At 31.2% G+C, this 13,115-nt stretch overlaps 1 protein-coding gene and 1 non-coding gene across 2 annotated transcripts; both read right to left on the bottom strand.

Annotated features, from left to right (window-relative positions):
- Window positions 1-1,976: 1,976 nt before the first annotated feature.
- On the bottom strand, window positions 1,977-2,049 carry TRNAK-CUU. The gene has a single exon. It is a non-coding gene; the product is annotated as a tRNA-Lys (tRNA).
- A 9-nt stretch (window positions 2,050-2,058) lies between these two features.
- LOC103837225 (WAT1-related protein At3g30340) lies at window positions 2,059-5,578 on the bottom strand. Its single transcript, XM_009113558.3, has 6 exons — window positions 4,382-5,578; window positions 3,949-4,011; window positions 3,749-3,865; window positions 3,249-3,648; window positions 2,970-3,121; window positions 2,059-2,415 (listed from the first exon to the last, which is right to left on the bottom strand). Exons 1-6 carry the CDS (start codon window positions 4,567-4,569, stop codon window positions 2,244-2,246), a joined length of 1,092 nt encoding a protein of 363 aa, XP_009111806.1. The 5' UTR covers window positions 4,570-5,578; the 3' UTR covers window positions 2,059-2,243.
- Window positions 5,579-13,115: the final 7,537 nt, after the last annotated feature.

Here is a 13,115-nt window from a genome sequence, read left to right as displayed (position 1 = left end):
TACGTTTGCTTTCACAAAATTATTTCTTAAATAATTTGTATACATCGACATTTTTCTTTCACCATCGTAATCAATCCATTATATCAATTTATACACCATAACAGGAATCGTGCGAGCTCACAGACATTGCTGCACCGAGGAGTGACAGGAGTCTAAGTTCCGCGAGAAAAATGAGAACCTTGTTGGCTATAACCGAGAAGGAGCAAGCGAGAGAAACGAATATTGATGATTCGAGTTTAAAGATTTCAAGTGCAAAGATGGCTGGTAAAGAATTAAATCGTTGTACTGCAGTAGCATTTTAAAAGATTTCAGTACTGTAAACATTTTTTTTCTTTTGTTGATATATAAATTTAACATTTCAACAACAAAAAAAAAATTTCAAGTGCATCCAAGCATTTGATGGTGGACCAAAAACTAGGGTTGTATAAGATAAGTAAGAGTTTTTCATTTAAACGGAAACCCAAGAAGAAAATATCTGGTCGATTTGTGTATTTCTATAATGTTTTATGGCATGCTGTCGTAAAATGGTAGACGAAATTTAGAAATGTGCTAAAACGTTTTTTTGGGATACGAGTTTCCACTGAAACAAAATCACAACTATATGGAAAATTTTGGTTTGAATTTCGGTCTAAATAGTTTATCTGATAATCTGATAACATGCGATTCAGTTACCCCTTAACATCAGTCAAAACTTATTCTAAATTCGGATTAGCCAGTGTGTATTAATTAACCCTATCAACTTATAGAATATATAAAAAATGATTTCTCGTGGATCAGCAAGTCATCTTCCTGGACATAACATATAATCAAAACAACAAAAAGTACTTAGCTTGTAATACTTGTAGCATTTGTATAATTTCATTAACTAGTTTTATGTTTAAGCTTAGGTAATCATTTTAAGTTAAGAATATTTTCGTTTTCCTTTAGAAAAAACGATCTTTATTTTATTATAAAATAGTTAGTAAAAGCACTGAGCATGTCTCCATTCTAGATATGTCTTTGGCATTACTGCAGGAGAGCATAAGAAGACCAACGTATTGGAAGATATTTTTTTTTTGTAAAACATATTGGAAGATATTGACACCACTAAGGTTTGTCTTGTAAACCTACTTTAAGATTTATATCATAGATTTAGTCTCTTCATTATTCCTCTAGCATTTAATAAGTATATAAATTTGTATGTACAGCATATTGATGATCTCACAACGGTAATAGCCTATACCAAAACTTGAATTTTTTCTTCAGCCAAAGATACCAAGATACTTAATTGTTACAAAATGATTATCCGATCCATAGTAAGCGCCTGATCAATAACCGATCTCCTGACATGATTTAAAATTTTAAATGATTGTGGATCGGTCAAACAAGATGTTGAGTTATAATTAGAAATATGAAGATCGATTTTGTAAGGAAGGTAGTTAATCATGTTGACTTACGGTGATGCGTACATAATATAGGGACTTCTGTTGTATAATAGAGTAATAGTAGCTAGTCGTTACTTAGAAGGGCAGTAGCACTAGCAGCTGAGTTTGATATCTTAGCACTAGCAGCTGAGTTTGAATTTATCTCTTTTGTTTGGAGTTCAAGACTGCAAAATGTGGTTGCAGATCTTAGCGCTTGCTAAATAAAGCTTTGTAGTAATAAATGAGCGAGTAAATCCCCTCACCTAAAAGTTTTAATGGAAGTGTGTTTCAAAAAAAAAGTAGCTAGTCGTTGCTTACCTTATGAAATGAAATATGTTGTATCGAAGTTCTTACATGGAAAAATTATACTATGATTTTAGGGAAAATATAGAGAGAAGATTTAATGTTATACACGAAAACGAAAGCAGTTGGGATTATCATTAAGCCAATGCAAAGAAAATGAAATAAACGAAAATCTGACGATATATATAAACTCTTAAACTAACTAAGGTAATTCCTTGGTAATCAATAGTTTTTACTCAAAAGCAATATACATTTACATTTTAAAAAAATCGCCCACCATGGGGCTCGAACCCACGACCACAAGGTTAAGAGCCTTGCGCTCTACCAACTGAGCTAGACGGGCATTTGATGATGCTTCTATATAACCATAATTCGGTCATCATTTATTTATTGGCAAACATCTCAGAAACTCGAAATTTGAACATATTTTTATTTCTGTATAACAGTTTTAGTGTTATGATTTTCTGTCAGACATTCACTGTAATTAAGTATTAGTTCATTACCATATGCAAAACAACTATATGTATATCAAAGTAATTATTTTCCAGACACTGGATGGGCAGCACTATTAAGTTCCTTTGGAGCTGTCCCAGAATCTTCAAGATCGAGATTTAATGGTTCTTGTTTGGTTACTTGTGTCGGCTTATCCTTGCTTTTGCCCCATAAAAGTATATAAAGTCCCACGATGATGACCACTGATCCTATCACACTTTTTGTCATGCAACATATACAGTTCGTGTATCAAAAACTATTAGTAACAAATGTCAAAAAGAACCACTTGATATCTACCGTACGTTAGGCGAAAGAAACCCATAAAATTAGGTGTCCTTCTTGTGTAATCATTTCTCATATTTGATCTCAATCTCCACTTCGATAAAAGGTATTTATCACAGATATTAAAGGTCTGGATAAGTTTCAATGATATTCTACCAAGTTAATGATTTTTTTTTTGTTATGCAATATGATGCATGCGTCAACTTCGTCTAATTCCAGTTCCACGTTCAAAAGGTCACGCAGATGAAAGGGTCTTTACTCTTTTTTTTTTTCTTTTTCTTTGTTTTGCCAAATAGGGTCTTTACTCTTTAGTATAGACATATTCTATACAAGTCATTGAATACTAAAATATGTATTATGCAACATTGTATTATGATATGTTTGATCCAATGCAATTCTAAAATCGTTTGTTTGTATGTATTTTGATATTAGGTTAAAGATATATATATATATATATATATATATATGTAGAAAGGAAAAGTATGTTACCTTCCGCAGTAAATTTGCTCGTGAAGAAAAGAGAAGCTGAAAAAGGCAGCAAAAACTTGAATCAAAGGGATGAAGCTAGACGTGAAAACCGGACCTCTTTGCTGGAGACACCATGACATTCCCACGTAGCACAATCCAGATCCCACGATGCCCTATACAAGTACCGATCATAGTTGCTTACTTTCATTAAAACCGATTTTTTAAGAAATTGCAACTTGTAAAACACTAGACTACATGTAATTAATTTATAAGAATCTTAAATGTAATATTATTACTTACCGAATAAAGTAAAGCTAAAACTTGGAACTTCTCTTTAACGACCCACATGGATATGCTCCTCTCCGAGATCAAACTCAACAAAGCAGATTGGATCACACCAAAAAAAGAGAGGATCGCGGTGCTTGTGTATTGACATGGATACTTCCGGCATATTTTGGCTTGAACAATGAACCACGATGACCATATTAAGATTGATATGATCAGCATGACCGAACCCATGGCCCATTTTTGCGTTACCGCAGTAGTTGGACTATTTGACGTTTGTGTTTCTGCTTGAGCGTTTTGTGGAGTTAATGAGCCTCCTTTATAAAGCGTAAGTACCAAAGCTCCACAGATGCATATCATTGTGCCTAACACTTTGGCTCTTCCTATGTTGTTCTTGATGTTCAACGTCTCTTGCCTAATCATTCATTATTTGATAATATTGTACAATAGTTTATAAAACTGAATGAAGAATCCAAATGGTATGGAAATGTGTTTTGATCGATTTTCATTAGTACCTAAAGACGAGAGCCATAGCAAAAGTGATCGAAGGAACCATGTTGCTAAACGCTAAGGCGAAAGTGGAAGACGTATATTGTAGTCCAATTAGAAAGAAGTATTGCACCAAACTTGTCCTGCAAATTTGAAAGTGACAAAAAAAATTTACAGTTAAATTTCTTAACGTCCAATGTTAAAACCAATACCAAAAGAAACTTACCCCAGGAGAGCGCTTAAGAAAAGGGAACACAAGATACTACCAGTGAGTTTTGGCCTGTTATGTCTACAAAAAGAAAAACCAAATTAATTTCTTGCCAGTGGAATACGAATCTATCTTTTTCCTCGAAAAATATTGTAAAATATATTTAAGAATTTGTTGACTTTACACAAAAGAGACGGAAACCAAGAGTCAACAAGGCTCTCGAATAAACAAGACAGCCACTTATAATTTAATAAGTATAGAAACTTCAATGATCTTAACTAATCAACATAACCAGAAAATATTGGATTTAAGCAAAAAAAGTATATATATTGGATGAATTAGTTGAATTTTTATGATGAAGAAGTTATGTGACTAGAGTGAATCCGTGACTAGGTCACTGTACCCAAAGGCTCGAGTAGTTATATTATATCGACATATAAAACACACATACCTTTCTAAGAAAATAGCTAATGGTGTCAAGAACAGAGTTCCTGCGGCAAGTCGGTAAGTGGCCGCAACCATACGGTTAACTCCTTGATTAAGCATCTTCTTGAACATAACGTTTACACCGCTTAGCGCAATGTTTATAATTGACATCATAATCACAGCTTTCCACAATTTCCCATCCAACTTCACCATAATTTTGTATGTACGTATCAGTGTATATGTGTGTGTATATATAGATATATGCTAGCACTTCTCTTATGTAGTTTTGGGAGGTTCTTGTGATAAAAATATTTGATGAGAGTGTGGCTATATATCGTGACTCAAATAATGCTCAGAATGGTATCATTATCGCATTTGCCTTTAACTAATCTCATTGTGCTTTGAACTTGGCTTTTCTGTCGTTGTTCTCTCAACTATTCATGACCCAAAAAAGAGAGCGAGAGAGAGGAAAAAAGGTTGATTAATTAATGGAAACTCTAGTAGCTTCCATTATCACGACGTGACATCATACACCAATTATATGCTTAATTCACTATATATACGTATAGAAACAACTTGGGTAAATGGCATAATGGTTTTGCCAGGTAACTCTTTGCCATTTATGGTATAGCAGTATGTGGTATTCAATTCTTATTGTTATCAATCGGTAACATTAAGACAAAGCAGGATGAGAGATCCGTATAAATAGTTTACTAAAGCATATCAAAAGAAGAGAAATTCTTGGCTTCACCCCCTAGGTGAACCTAGAGGTTCACCAACCAATAGTGGTTGAGTATTTGATATTTGATATCTTTTAAAAAAGGAAATAAAATTGAATTTCCAAATATGATATAAATTTTTAAAATAAAATAATAAAAATACATAAATATAGTTACAAAAAAAAAATAAATAAATATTGTTAAAATGTTAGCAAAATACTAAATCCTATACCCTAAATTCTAAACTCCAAACCCTAAATTATAAACCTTAAATCTTGGATAAACCGTAAACCATTGGAAAATTTTAAACCCTAAATCATACATCAAAACTAAATCTTAATAACACTAAACCCTAAACCTTAATCACTAAACCCTAAACCCTTGGATAAAGCCTGAACCCTTGGATAAATCATAAACTCTAAATCAAAAATATTTAAAATTAAACCCTAGAGTTTATGATTTATTCAAGGGTTCAGAGTTTACCCAAGGGTTCATAGTTTACCCAAGGGTTTAGGGTTTAGTGATTAGGATTTAGGGTTTAGTGTTATTAAAATTTAGTTTTTAGTGTATGATTTAGGGTTTAAGATTTTCCAACGTTTAGAGTTTATCCAAAGTTTAAGGTTTAATGTTTAGGGTTTAGGATTTAGGGTATAGGGTTTAATATTTTGCTGAAGATTTAACAATATTTATTTATTTATTTTTTGTAACTATTTTTATGTATTTTTATTATTTTATTTTAAAGATATAATCTAATTTGGATATTCAATTTTATTTCCTTTTTTAAAAGATATCAAATTTCAAATACTCAATCACTATTGGTTGGTGAACCTAGAGGTTCACCATAGGGGGTGAACCCAAGTATTTCTCTCAAAAGAAACTTTCATGCTGGCCTTGCCATGATTTTATGAATAGTTGAAAGAATTTTTTTACTTGACTCCAAATACTATTATAGAGGACATTTTTCTTCAATAAATCTCTATTTTCTACTTTAAAAATTACTATTTTTATTTATAGAAAATAGTATTCATTTATATTTAGATGAAGAAGTAGCATCTTCTATTTTTTTTTTGGTCTAAACATCTTCTATTTTAGAGACATACATTACACTAGAGAAGATTTATCTCTATTTTAAAATTTATCTATACTATATTTCAAAAATATTTGAAAGGAAAAACAGAAAATACACGGAGATGATCTAAAACCGCATATAAAATGTTTTGGGCTCTCTACTTTTTCCCTTGTGCATTGCTGATCTCTTCATCATTTTCATCTCTTTTAATTTCCTGCAATTTCTTATTGCTAATTTTTACTGCTTTATGTCAACAATGGGAAACATAAATGTTGTGTATTATTACAACATAACTTTAGTTTGAATTAATACATATTTTTCCCTTGGATCGGTGGAAAGCGAAAGATGATTTAAAAAGCACGTATATCTGTACTAAAAATGTCACACTACATATATTAGTATATATATATATATATATATATTTTTTTTTTTATGAAACCACCAGCTTAATACAATATAACCTCTTTAAATTAATATTCTATAAATTAATATATACTAAAAAAATTTAAACTAATATAATTTTATAGTCTTAAATTAAATTTTTGGTTTAATTAGTATATCGATAAATTAATAACTTTTATAAATTAATAAAAAATTATAGTTTGGTATAGTACTATTATTAATTTATAGATGTTTCACTATATTACGTATATTTGTACTCAAATTGTTGATTATTAATATTTAAGTATTTGAAAATAAGTTATAATCTGCACCTCACGTTGGATACTCGTCAACAAAGTGAAAGACATACTTTTAAATTTTTATTATTTTAGAGTCGCGTGTCTACCATATATTGAAACAGAACAATATACAGTTGTTCCAAGAATCCTAAAACTACAGAGATCTAGTCAAGCAATAAGAAGCATCTATATGTAACACCAACACGCACGTTTAAGTTTGGTTGATTTCAGTTCCACTTTCTGGAGAGCCCATAGCTGAATGCCGTAGTATTCAATATATATGTATGTCTTTTGGTTTATGGAATAAATATGTTATCTTCCATTATTCTGATTTTATTTTTGTTAATAACATGCATTCTATGGATTTAGATTCGATTTATAACTCAACGACAATATAATACAAATAAACCACGATGATATAAAATTTAGTCCTATCATTCTTATTCAGAGTTTGAAAATTAAACCCTCACACATTTATAAAATTATAATGATAAAACTAGAAATATCAGTACAATTAGTTAAGTTATTCCAGTTCATTGATAACATTGTTTAGAAAGTCAAAAAAAATGTTTTAGGAAATTAACTAAATTTAATATTTTGGCCGAAATCAATATAGGTTGTGACTAGGGTTATTCAATAAGGTAAAACCGAACCGTACCGAACCGAACCGAAATAGATAATATGGTTTGGTTTTGGTATATACCATATAAACCGAATGGATATAATTTTATAAAAACCGTAGGATTTGGATATGGTTTGGTATATAACCGATTAAACCGAATAAACCGAATAAAACCGATTAAAAGTAGAAACATGTAAATATATATCTATTTTATAACAATACATAAAAATCTATTTGTTACATAAGTTAAATTTGTATTAATAACTATTACCATAATTTTATAGTAATAAAAAACCTTAATTTGTAAAACACTTGAACTATAACTAAATAACAATACATCGCAATTCAGACATCTAATTTTCTAAGTCTTTTTTTGATCTTTTTGATTTATTTTAGTCTTCGCTAAATTAATATGAAGATTATAAATTTGATGGACAATAATTAATGGAAAATTTTCAATTGAAAAAACATGACTTTAATGAACACTAAATGTGGAAGAGTAAAAAAAACTTTTCATGTTTCTGTTTTGTTTCATATTTTTATTTTCAAAATTTCAAGCTTTGATTTTAGTTATAGATTTGATTATTTTATTTGATGGTAGAATCATTTTTACTTTTTTGTTCATTTATTTGAACATGTAATATATTTTTAATAAATGACTGTGTTGACAATATGACTCTAAAATTCATATAATATGATCTCAAACAAAATAATTATGTTTTTTGGTATAAAACCGAATAAACCGAAAACCGACGGTATATAAACCGAACCGAACGAAGTAAATATGGATTTAGAATGGTAGTTATATTTTACTAACCGAAATACCGAAAACCGTAAAAAACCGAACCGAAACCGAACCGATATCCGGATTGAACACCCCTAGTTGTGACTGTAAGTCACCTGTAGCGATATATTTTTGGTTACGTTGTTATCAAGCCAATCAGGTGAACCATATTTTAATTACTATCTCGCCGGTAACTATTCAAAAAGTGTAAAATAATTTATATTTGTTCCTCTTGATTTGAATGGAGTAAGACCATGCGCAATGGTGAGATTCATTGGAGTCCTTAGCACAAGGGCATTTCGGATTAATTTTGGATATTTTGAATTAAAAAAAAAAAAAGATGACAATTCACGGGCCGCCACGTAATCAATGGGACCTGTGAACAGTGTAATGATCAATCCTTACCAAAGGATTTTAAAGATTATTTTTGCACAAACTCTAAGAAAGTGGGCTCCATATCCTCTAAGGATTCTCTTAAGAGCTCCCATTGTGGATGCTCTAACAATGTTGCGTCCGTAACTATTTTCTATGTGTTTTTAAGAAAAAAACTATTTTCTATTACTTCATTTTATTCTTAATTTGTTCCTCATATTTCCTCTTGTTTTCTTACTCTGAATTACACAATAACTAACCAATCAAACCCATAATTCTCTGTAGTCAAACTGGAATAAGAGTCAGCTGAATCAATGACTGACCTTTTTTTTTGTTTTTATTGCAACAAGTTTCAGATTGAGACCCATAATCTTTTAGATCAGGAATAAAAGTCGATTATTTAATTCTCTCTCTTTAACTGTTAAGACTGGAACATGGTGCGTTTACACTTGGTACGGCTTTACCAATAGAGGTAGTAGCGACAGACAAATGACATATTCTCGACTATTGAATTTAACCATGTTTGCCATAAAATGAAAAAGAACCACAGTTGTAATTACAAGATTCTTAATAAAAGTAGATCTGATCAGACAATAAAAAGAATCTATACTTTGTTGATTTTGTGATACACACACACACACACATATATATATATATATATTTTACAAATATAATATTTTATTTATTAGTTTATAAGTACCACATATAAACAAATAAAGAATTGACAAGAGTTTTCACAATGCTAATGGAGATTAGAACAATGCGTCAAATCCTGTCTCAAAAATGTGATGCCTTGCTTAGTTCCAAGTATATCTCATTTGTTTATTTCAATTCGGTTCCTTTACGTTTCGTGACATCTGAACTTTCTGTAATATCCGAATTATTTAGCTTGTTAGACACATTCACAAATTCACTAATGAAAACAGCCAATATATATATATATATATATATTCAACAAAAATAACATATAAATTTCAACTTAGTTTTACTGGTACCTTTATTTTTAATAGCAACTTTTTGCTTTTGTCACTTCCTTAAAACAATTTTAAAAATCTAGTTATTTAACTAATTGACTCATTATTGTCTCTGCTTTTTTCTCGAGGGACGACGGGATGTAACCATCAGTATCATAACACACTAGAGTTATGACGGCTGATCGAACTTTGCACACTTGTTTTTTCTGATAAAAACTTGGGGTTTTTGCCAAAACTAACCCACAACTTGATTTTAATTCCAAACCTATACCCAAACTTGAATCAAATGCAAAACTAACCTAAAAACCTAGTGAAATTACAGCTCAGCCCCTTGTGACCAAACAAAAAAACAGAAGCCATTTTTACGAATATAGCCCCAGTAAATCGTCTGAGTCGTCTGAGATGTTGGAAGTCGTCTGGACGACTGAAGTATAAGTCGTCTGGACGACTGAAGTGTAAGTCGTCTGGTACCAGTTTATTTTAAAAATAATTTATAAATCTTGTAAAAAAATATTTTGATGCGTAAAAAATAAAAATCAAGTAATTATAAACAGTTTTAACTGATATAAATTAAGATATGATAAAATTGATTTGTTTTGAAGATATATGAGTGGAAGTAGTGAATCATGAAATACTTTGGTTTAGGAGTTTGGCAAACATATGTTGTAGTATTGTATGTATTGTTAGGGTTAGATTTTGGAAAACTAAAATGTTTTTTTCAAAAATTAGTTTTCACCTATATGTGTTTATTTCTGTGTATAGTAAACACTTTTCAAGTTTGATTTGGTTTTATGAAGTGTTTAATTAGATAATTAAGTTTAGGGGTTATGTTTAGGGTGTGGACGACTTATATTTCAGTCGTCTGTTAAATAATTTACCCGGACGACGTATATTTCAGTCGTCCAGACGACTTACTTGTAAGTCGTCTGGAAAGTCTTCTATTTTAGTTTCCCGCTAAAAATATTTAATTTCCCGCTAAAAATATTAAACTCCTCTGGACGACTTACATGTAAGTCGTCTGTTTTAATTTCTTCACCAGACGACTGAAATGTAAGTCGTCCAGGAAGTCGTCTGAGTCAAAAATATTTAATCTAATTGGATTTTTTGTCTCCCTATATAAAGAAAAATTTACACATTCTCTCTCCTCCTCTCAAATGGCTGCAACAAAAATGTAATGTTCATCATTCTAAAACTCTCCAACCTCTCTCTAATCTCTTTGACTTGAAAACACCAAACTTTATATGAATTTTTCAGTTTTGTCTCATGTATTTCTTACTAATCTATCTCTTTTGCAGGTTTTTAATCAAATGGTACTCATCTTCCACTAATTTAGAGGTAGATCTATTAATTTTAGATATGTATTTTTGTGTGTTCTATAAATGTAGATTTATCTAATCTTCCACTCATTTTCTCTATTTTTAAGTCATTTGAACGTTTTTGAATATGCAGGTTTTTCAGATCTGGATTTGATGTGCAGGTTTTTCAGATCTGGAAGACTTCTGGGACGACTTACCTGTTAGTCGTCTGGAAGTCGTCTGGAAGTCATCTGGAAGTCTTCTGACAAAGTCGTCTGGACTTCCAGGAAGTCGTCTGGACTTCCTGGAAGTCGTCTGGACTTCCAGGAAGTCGTCTGGACTTCCAGGAAGTCGTCTGGACTTCCTGGAAGTCGTCTGGACTTCCAGGAAGTCGTCTGGACTTCCAGGAAGTCGTCTGGACTTCCAGGAAGTCGTCTGGACTTCCAGGAAGTCGTCTGGATTTTTCTGAGCGTTTTGGTAAGTTCTTATGTCTGATTTTTCTTCATTTGGTAACTTCTTGTTGTATAAAGTTCTTACTTTTTTCCCAAACTAAAACTCTCCAAACCCACTCTAATCTCTCTGACTTGAAAACACCAAACTTTATATGAATTTTTCAATTTTGTCTCATGTCTTTGTTACTAATCTATTTTTTTTTTGCAGGTTTTTAATTATTTGGTACTCATCTTCCACTAATTTAAAGGTAGATCTATTATTTTTAGATATGTATTTTTGTGTGTTCTGTAAAGGTAGATTTATATAATCTTCCACTCATTTTTTTCTGTTTTTAAGTCATTTGAACGTTTTTGAATATGCAGGTTTTTCAGATCTGGATTTAATATGCAGGTTTTTCAGATCTGGAAAACTTCTGGGACGACTTACTTGTTAGTCGTCTGGAAGTCATCTGGAAGTCGTCTGGAAGTCGTCTGGACTTCCTAAAAGTCGTCTGGACTTCCTGTAAAGTCGTCTGGACTTCCTGTAAAGTCGTCTGGAAGTCGTCTGAACTTCCTAAAAGTCTTCTGGCAAAGTCGTCTGAACTTCCTGGAAGTCGTCTGGACTTCTTAGAAGTTGTCTGAACTTCTTAAAAGTTGTCTGGTCTTGTCTACTCAAGTGGAATCCAAGCTTGTCTTTGTAGATGAATGATCTATAATAGTTTTGTTTGTGATCTGTTTTATGAATTGCATGTATACTCTTTTAGTTGTGAATTTTTTGTAAAATCAGTAATAATGTTTTCCAAGATGTATTAAATGTGCTAACAATGTGTTTACACATTTACAAATCAATGAAATAATAGACTTCAGTAGCCTTTTTCTTATCTTTGGATCTCTCATATGCAATAATAAACTCCAATGGCCTTTTTCTCATCTTAATAAACAAGAATGTTGGTAAGAGATGGAAACAAACAATAGTAACTAGTCAAAGCATATCATATTTTTTATAAGTTTGCATTGAAAAACTTAGTCAAATTTAGTAAAACTAAGGGAGAGAACATATTTTGTAAATATGAGTTTTACATATCTTGAAGTTACTTATCACTCTTAAAAATACAAGTTATTCAAAAACTAACGTAGAAGACTTAAAAACTAGTGGAGAAGACGCGGACGACTTCAATCTAAGTTGTCTAGACGACTAAACTATATGTCGTCTGGTCAACGCAGAGGTTATTTTTGCAATTGACTTTGAAATCTGTTATTTTGGACGACTGAAAGTTAAGTCGTCTACTATTGTTTGGTTAAAAAAAAAACTCCAAAAAAGCTAGACGACTTACATTTCAGTCGTCAGAGGTTAGTTTTGCATTTGACTGGATTATTTCAGAAGTTTGACTTTTTGGACGACTTACGTTTCAGTCGTCTAGTGAAAATTAAAATAATAATATTTTTTTAAAAGTAGACGACTTAAAGTTAAGTCGTCATAGGTTAGTTTTGCAATTGAAAAAAAAAACTTCAAGATTTAATTATATACAGACGACTTATAATTCAGTCGTCCACGAGACGACTGAAATGTAAGTCGTCCAGGATTTACGAGGTTTGACCAGAATCTCGGAAAAAAATCCTGGACGACTTACAATTAAGTCGTGTGGTGGACGACTGAATTATAAATCGTCTGTGTATAATTAAATCTTGAAGTTTTTTTTTTCAATTGCAAAATTAACCTATGACTACTTAATTGTAAGTCGTTTACTTTAAAAAAAATATTATTATTTTAATTTCCGCCAGACGACTGAAATGTAAGTCGTCTGGGGAAGTC

This window comes from Brassica rapa, chromosome A09, assembly GCF_000309985.2.
Source record: "Brassica rapa cultivar Chiifu-401-42 chromosome A09, CAAS_Brap_v3.01, whole genome shotgun sequence".
Lineage (NCBI taxonomy): Eukaryota > Viridiplantae > Streptophyta > Magnoliopsida > Brassicales > Brassicaceae > Brassica > Brassica rapa.
This window is presented reverse-complemented; position numbering and strand designations above follow the sequence as displayed.

Coding starts and splice junctions, on each gene's coding strand:
- LOC103837225 (XM_009113558.3), bottom strand. CDS start 4,569: ATGGTGAAGTTGGATGGGAAATTGTGGAAAGCTGTGATTATGATGTCA. Junction 3,866..3,948: donor TTCTTAAGCGCTCTCCTGGG/GTAAGTTTCTTT, acceptor TCAAATTTGCAG/GACAAGTTTGGTGCAATACT. Junction 3,122..3,248: donor TTTTAGCTTTACTTTATTCG/GTAAGTAATAAT, acceptor GTACTTGTATAG/GGCATCGTGGGATCTGGATT.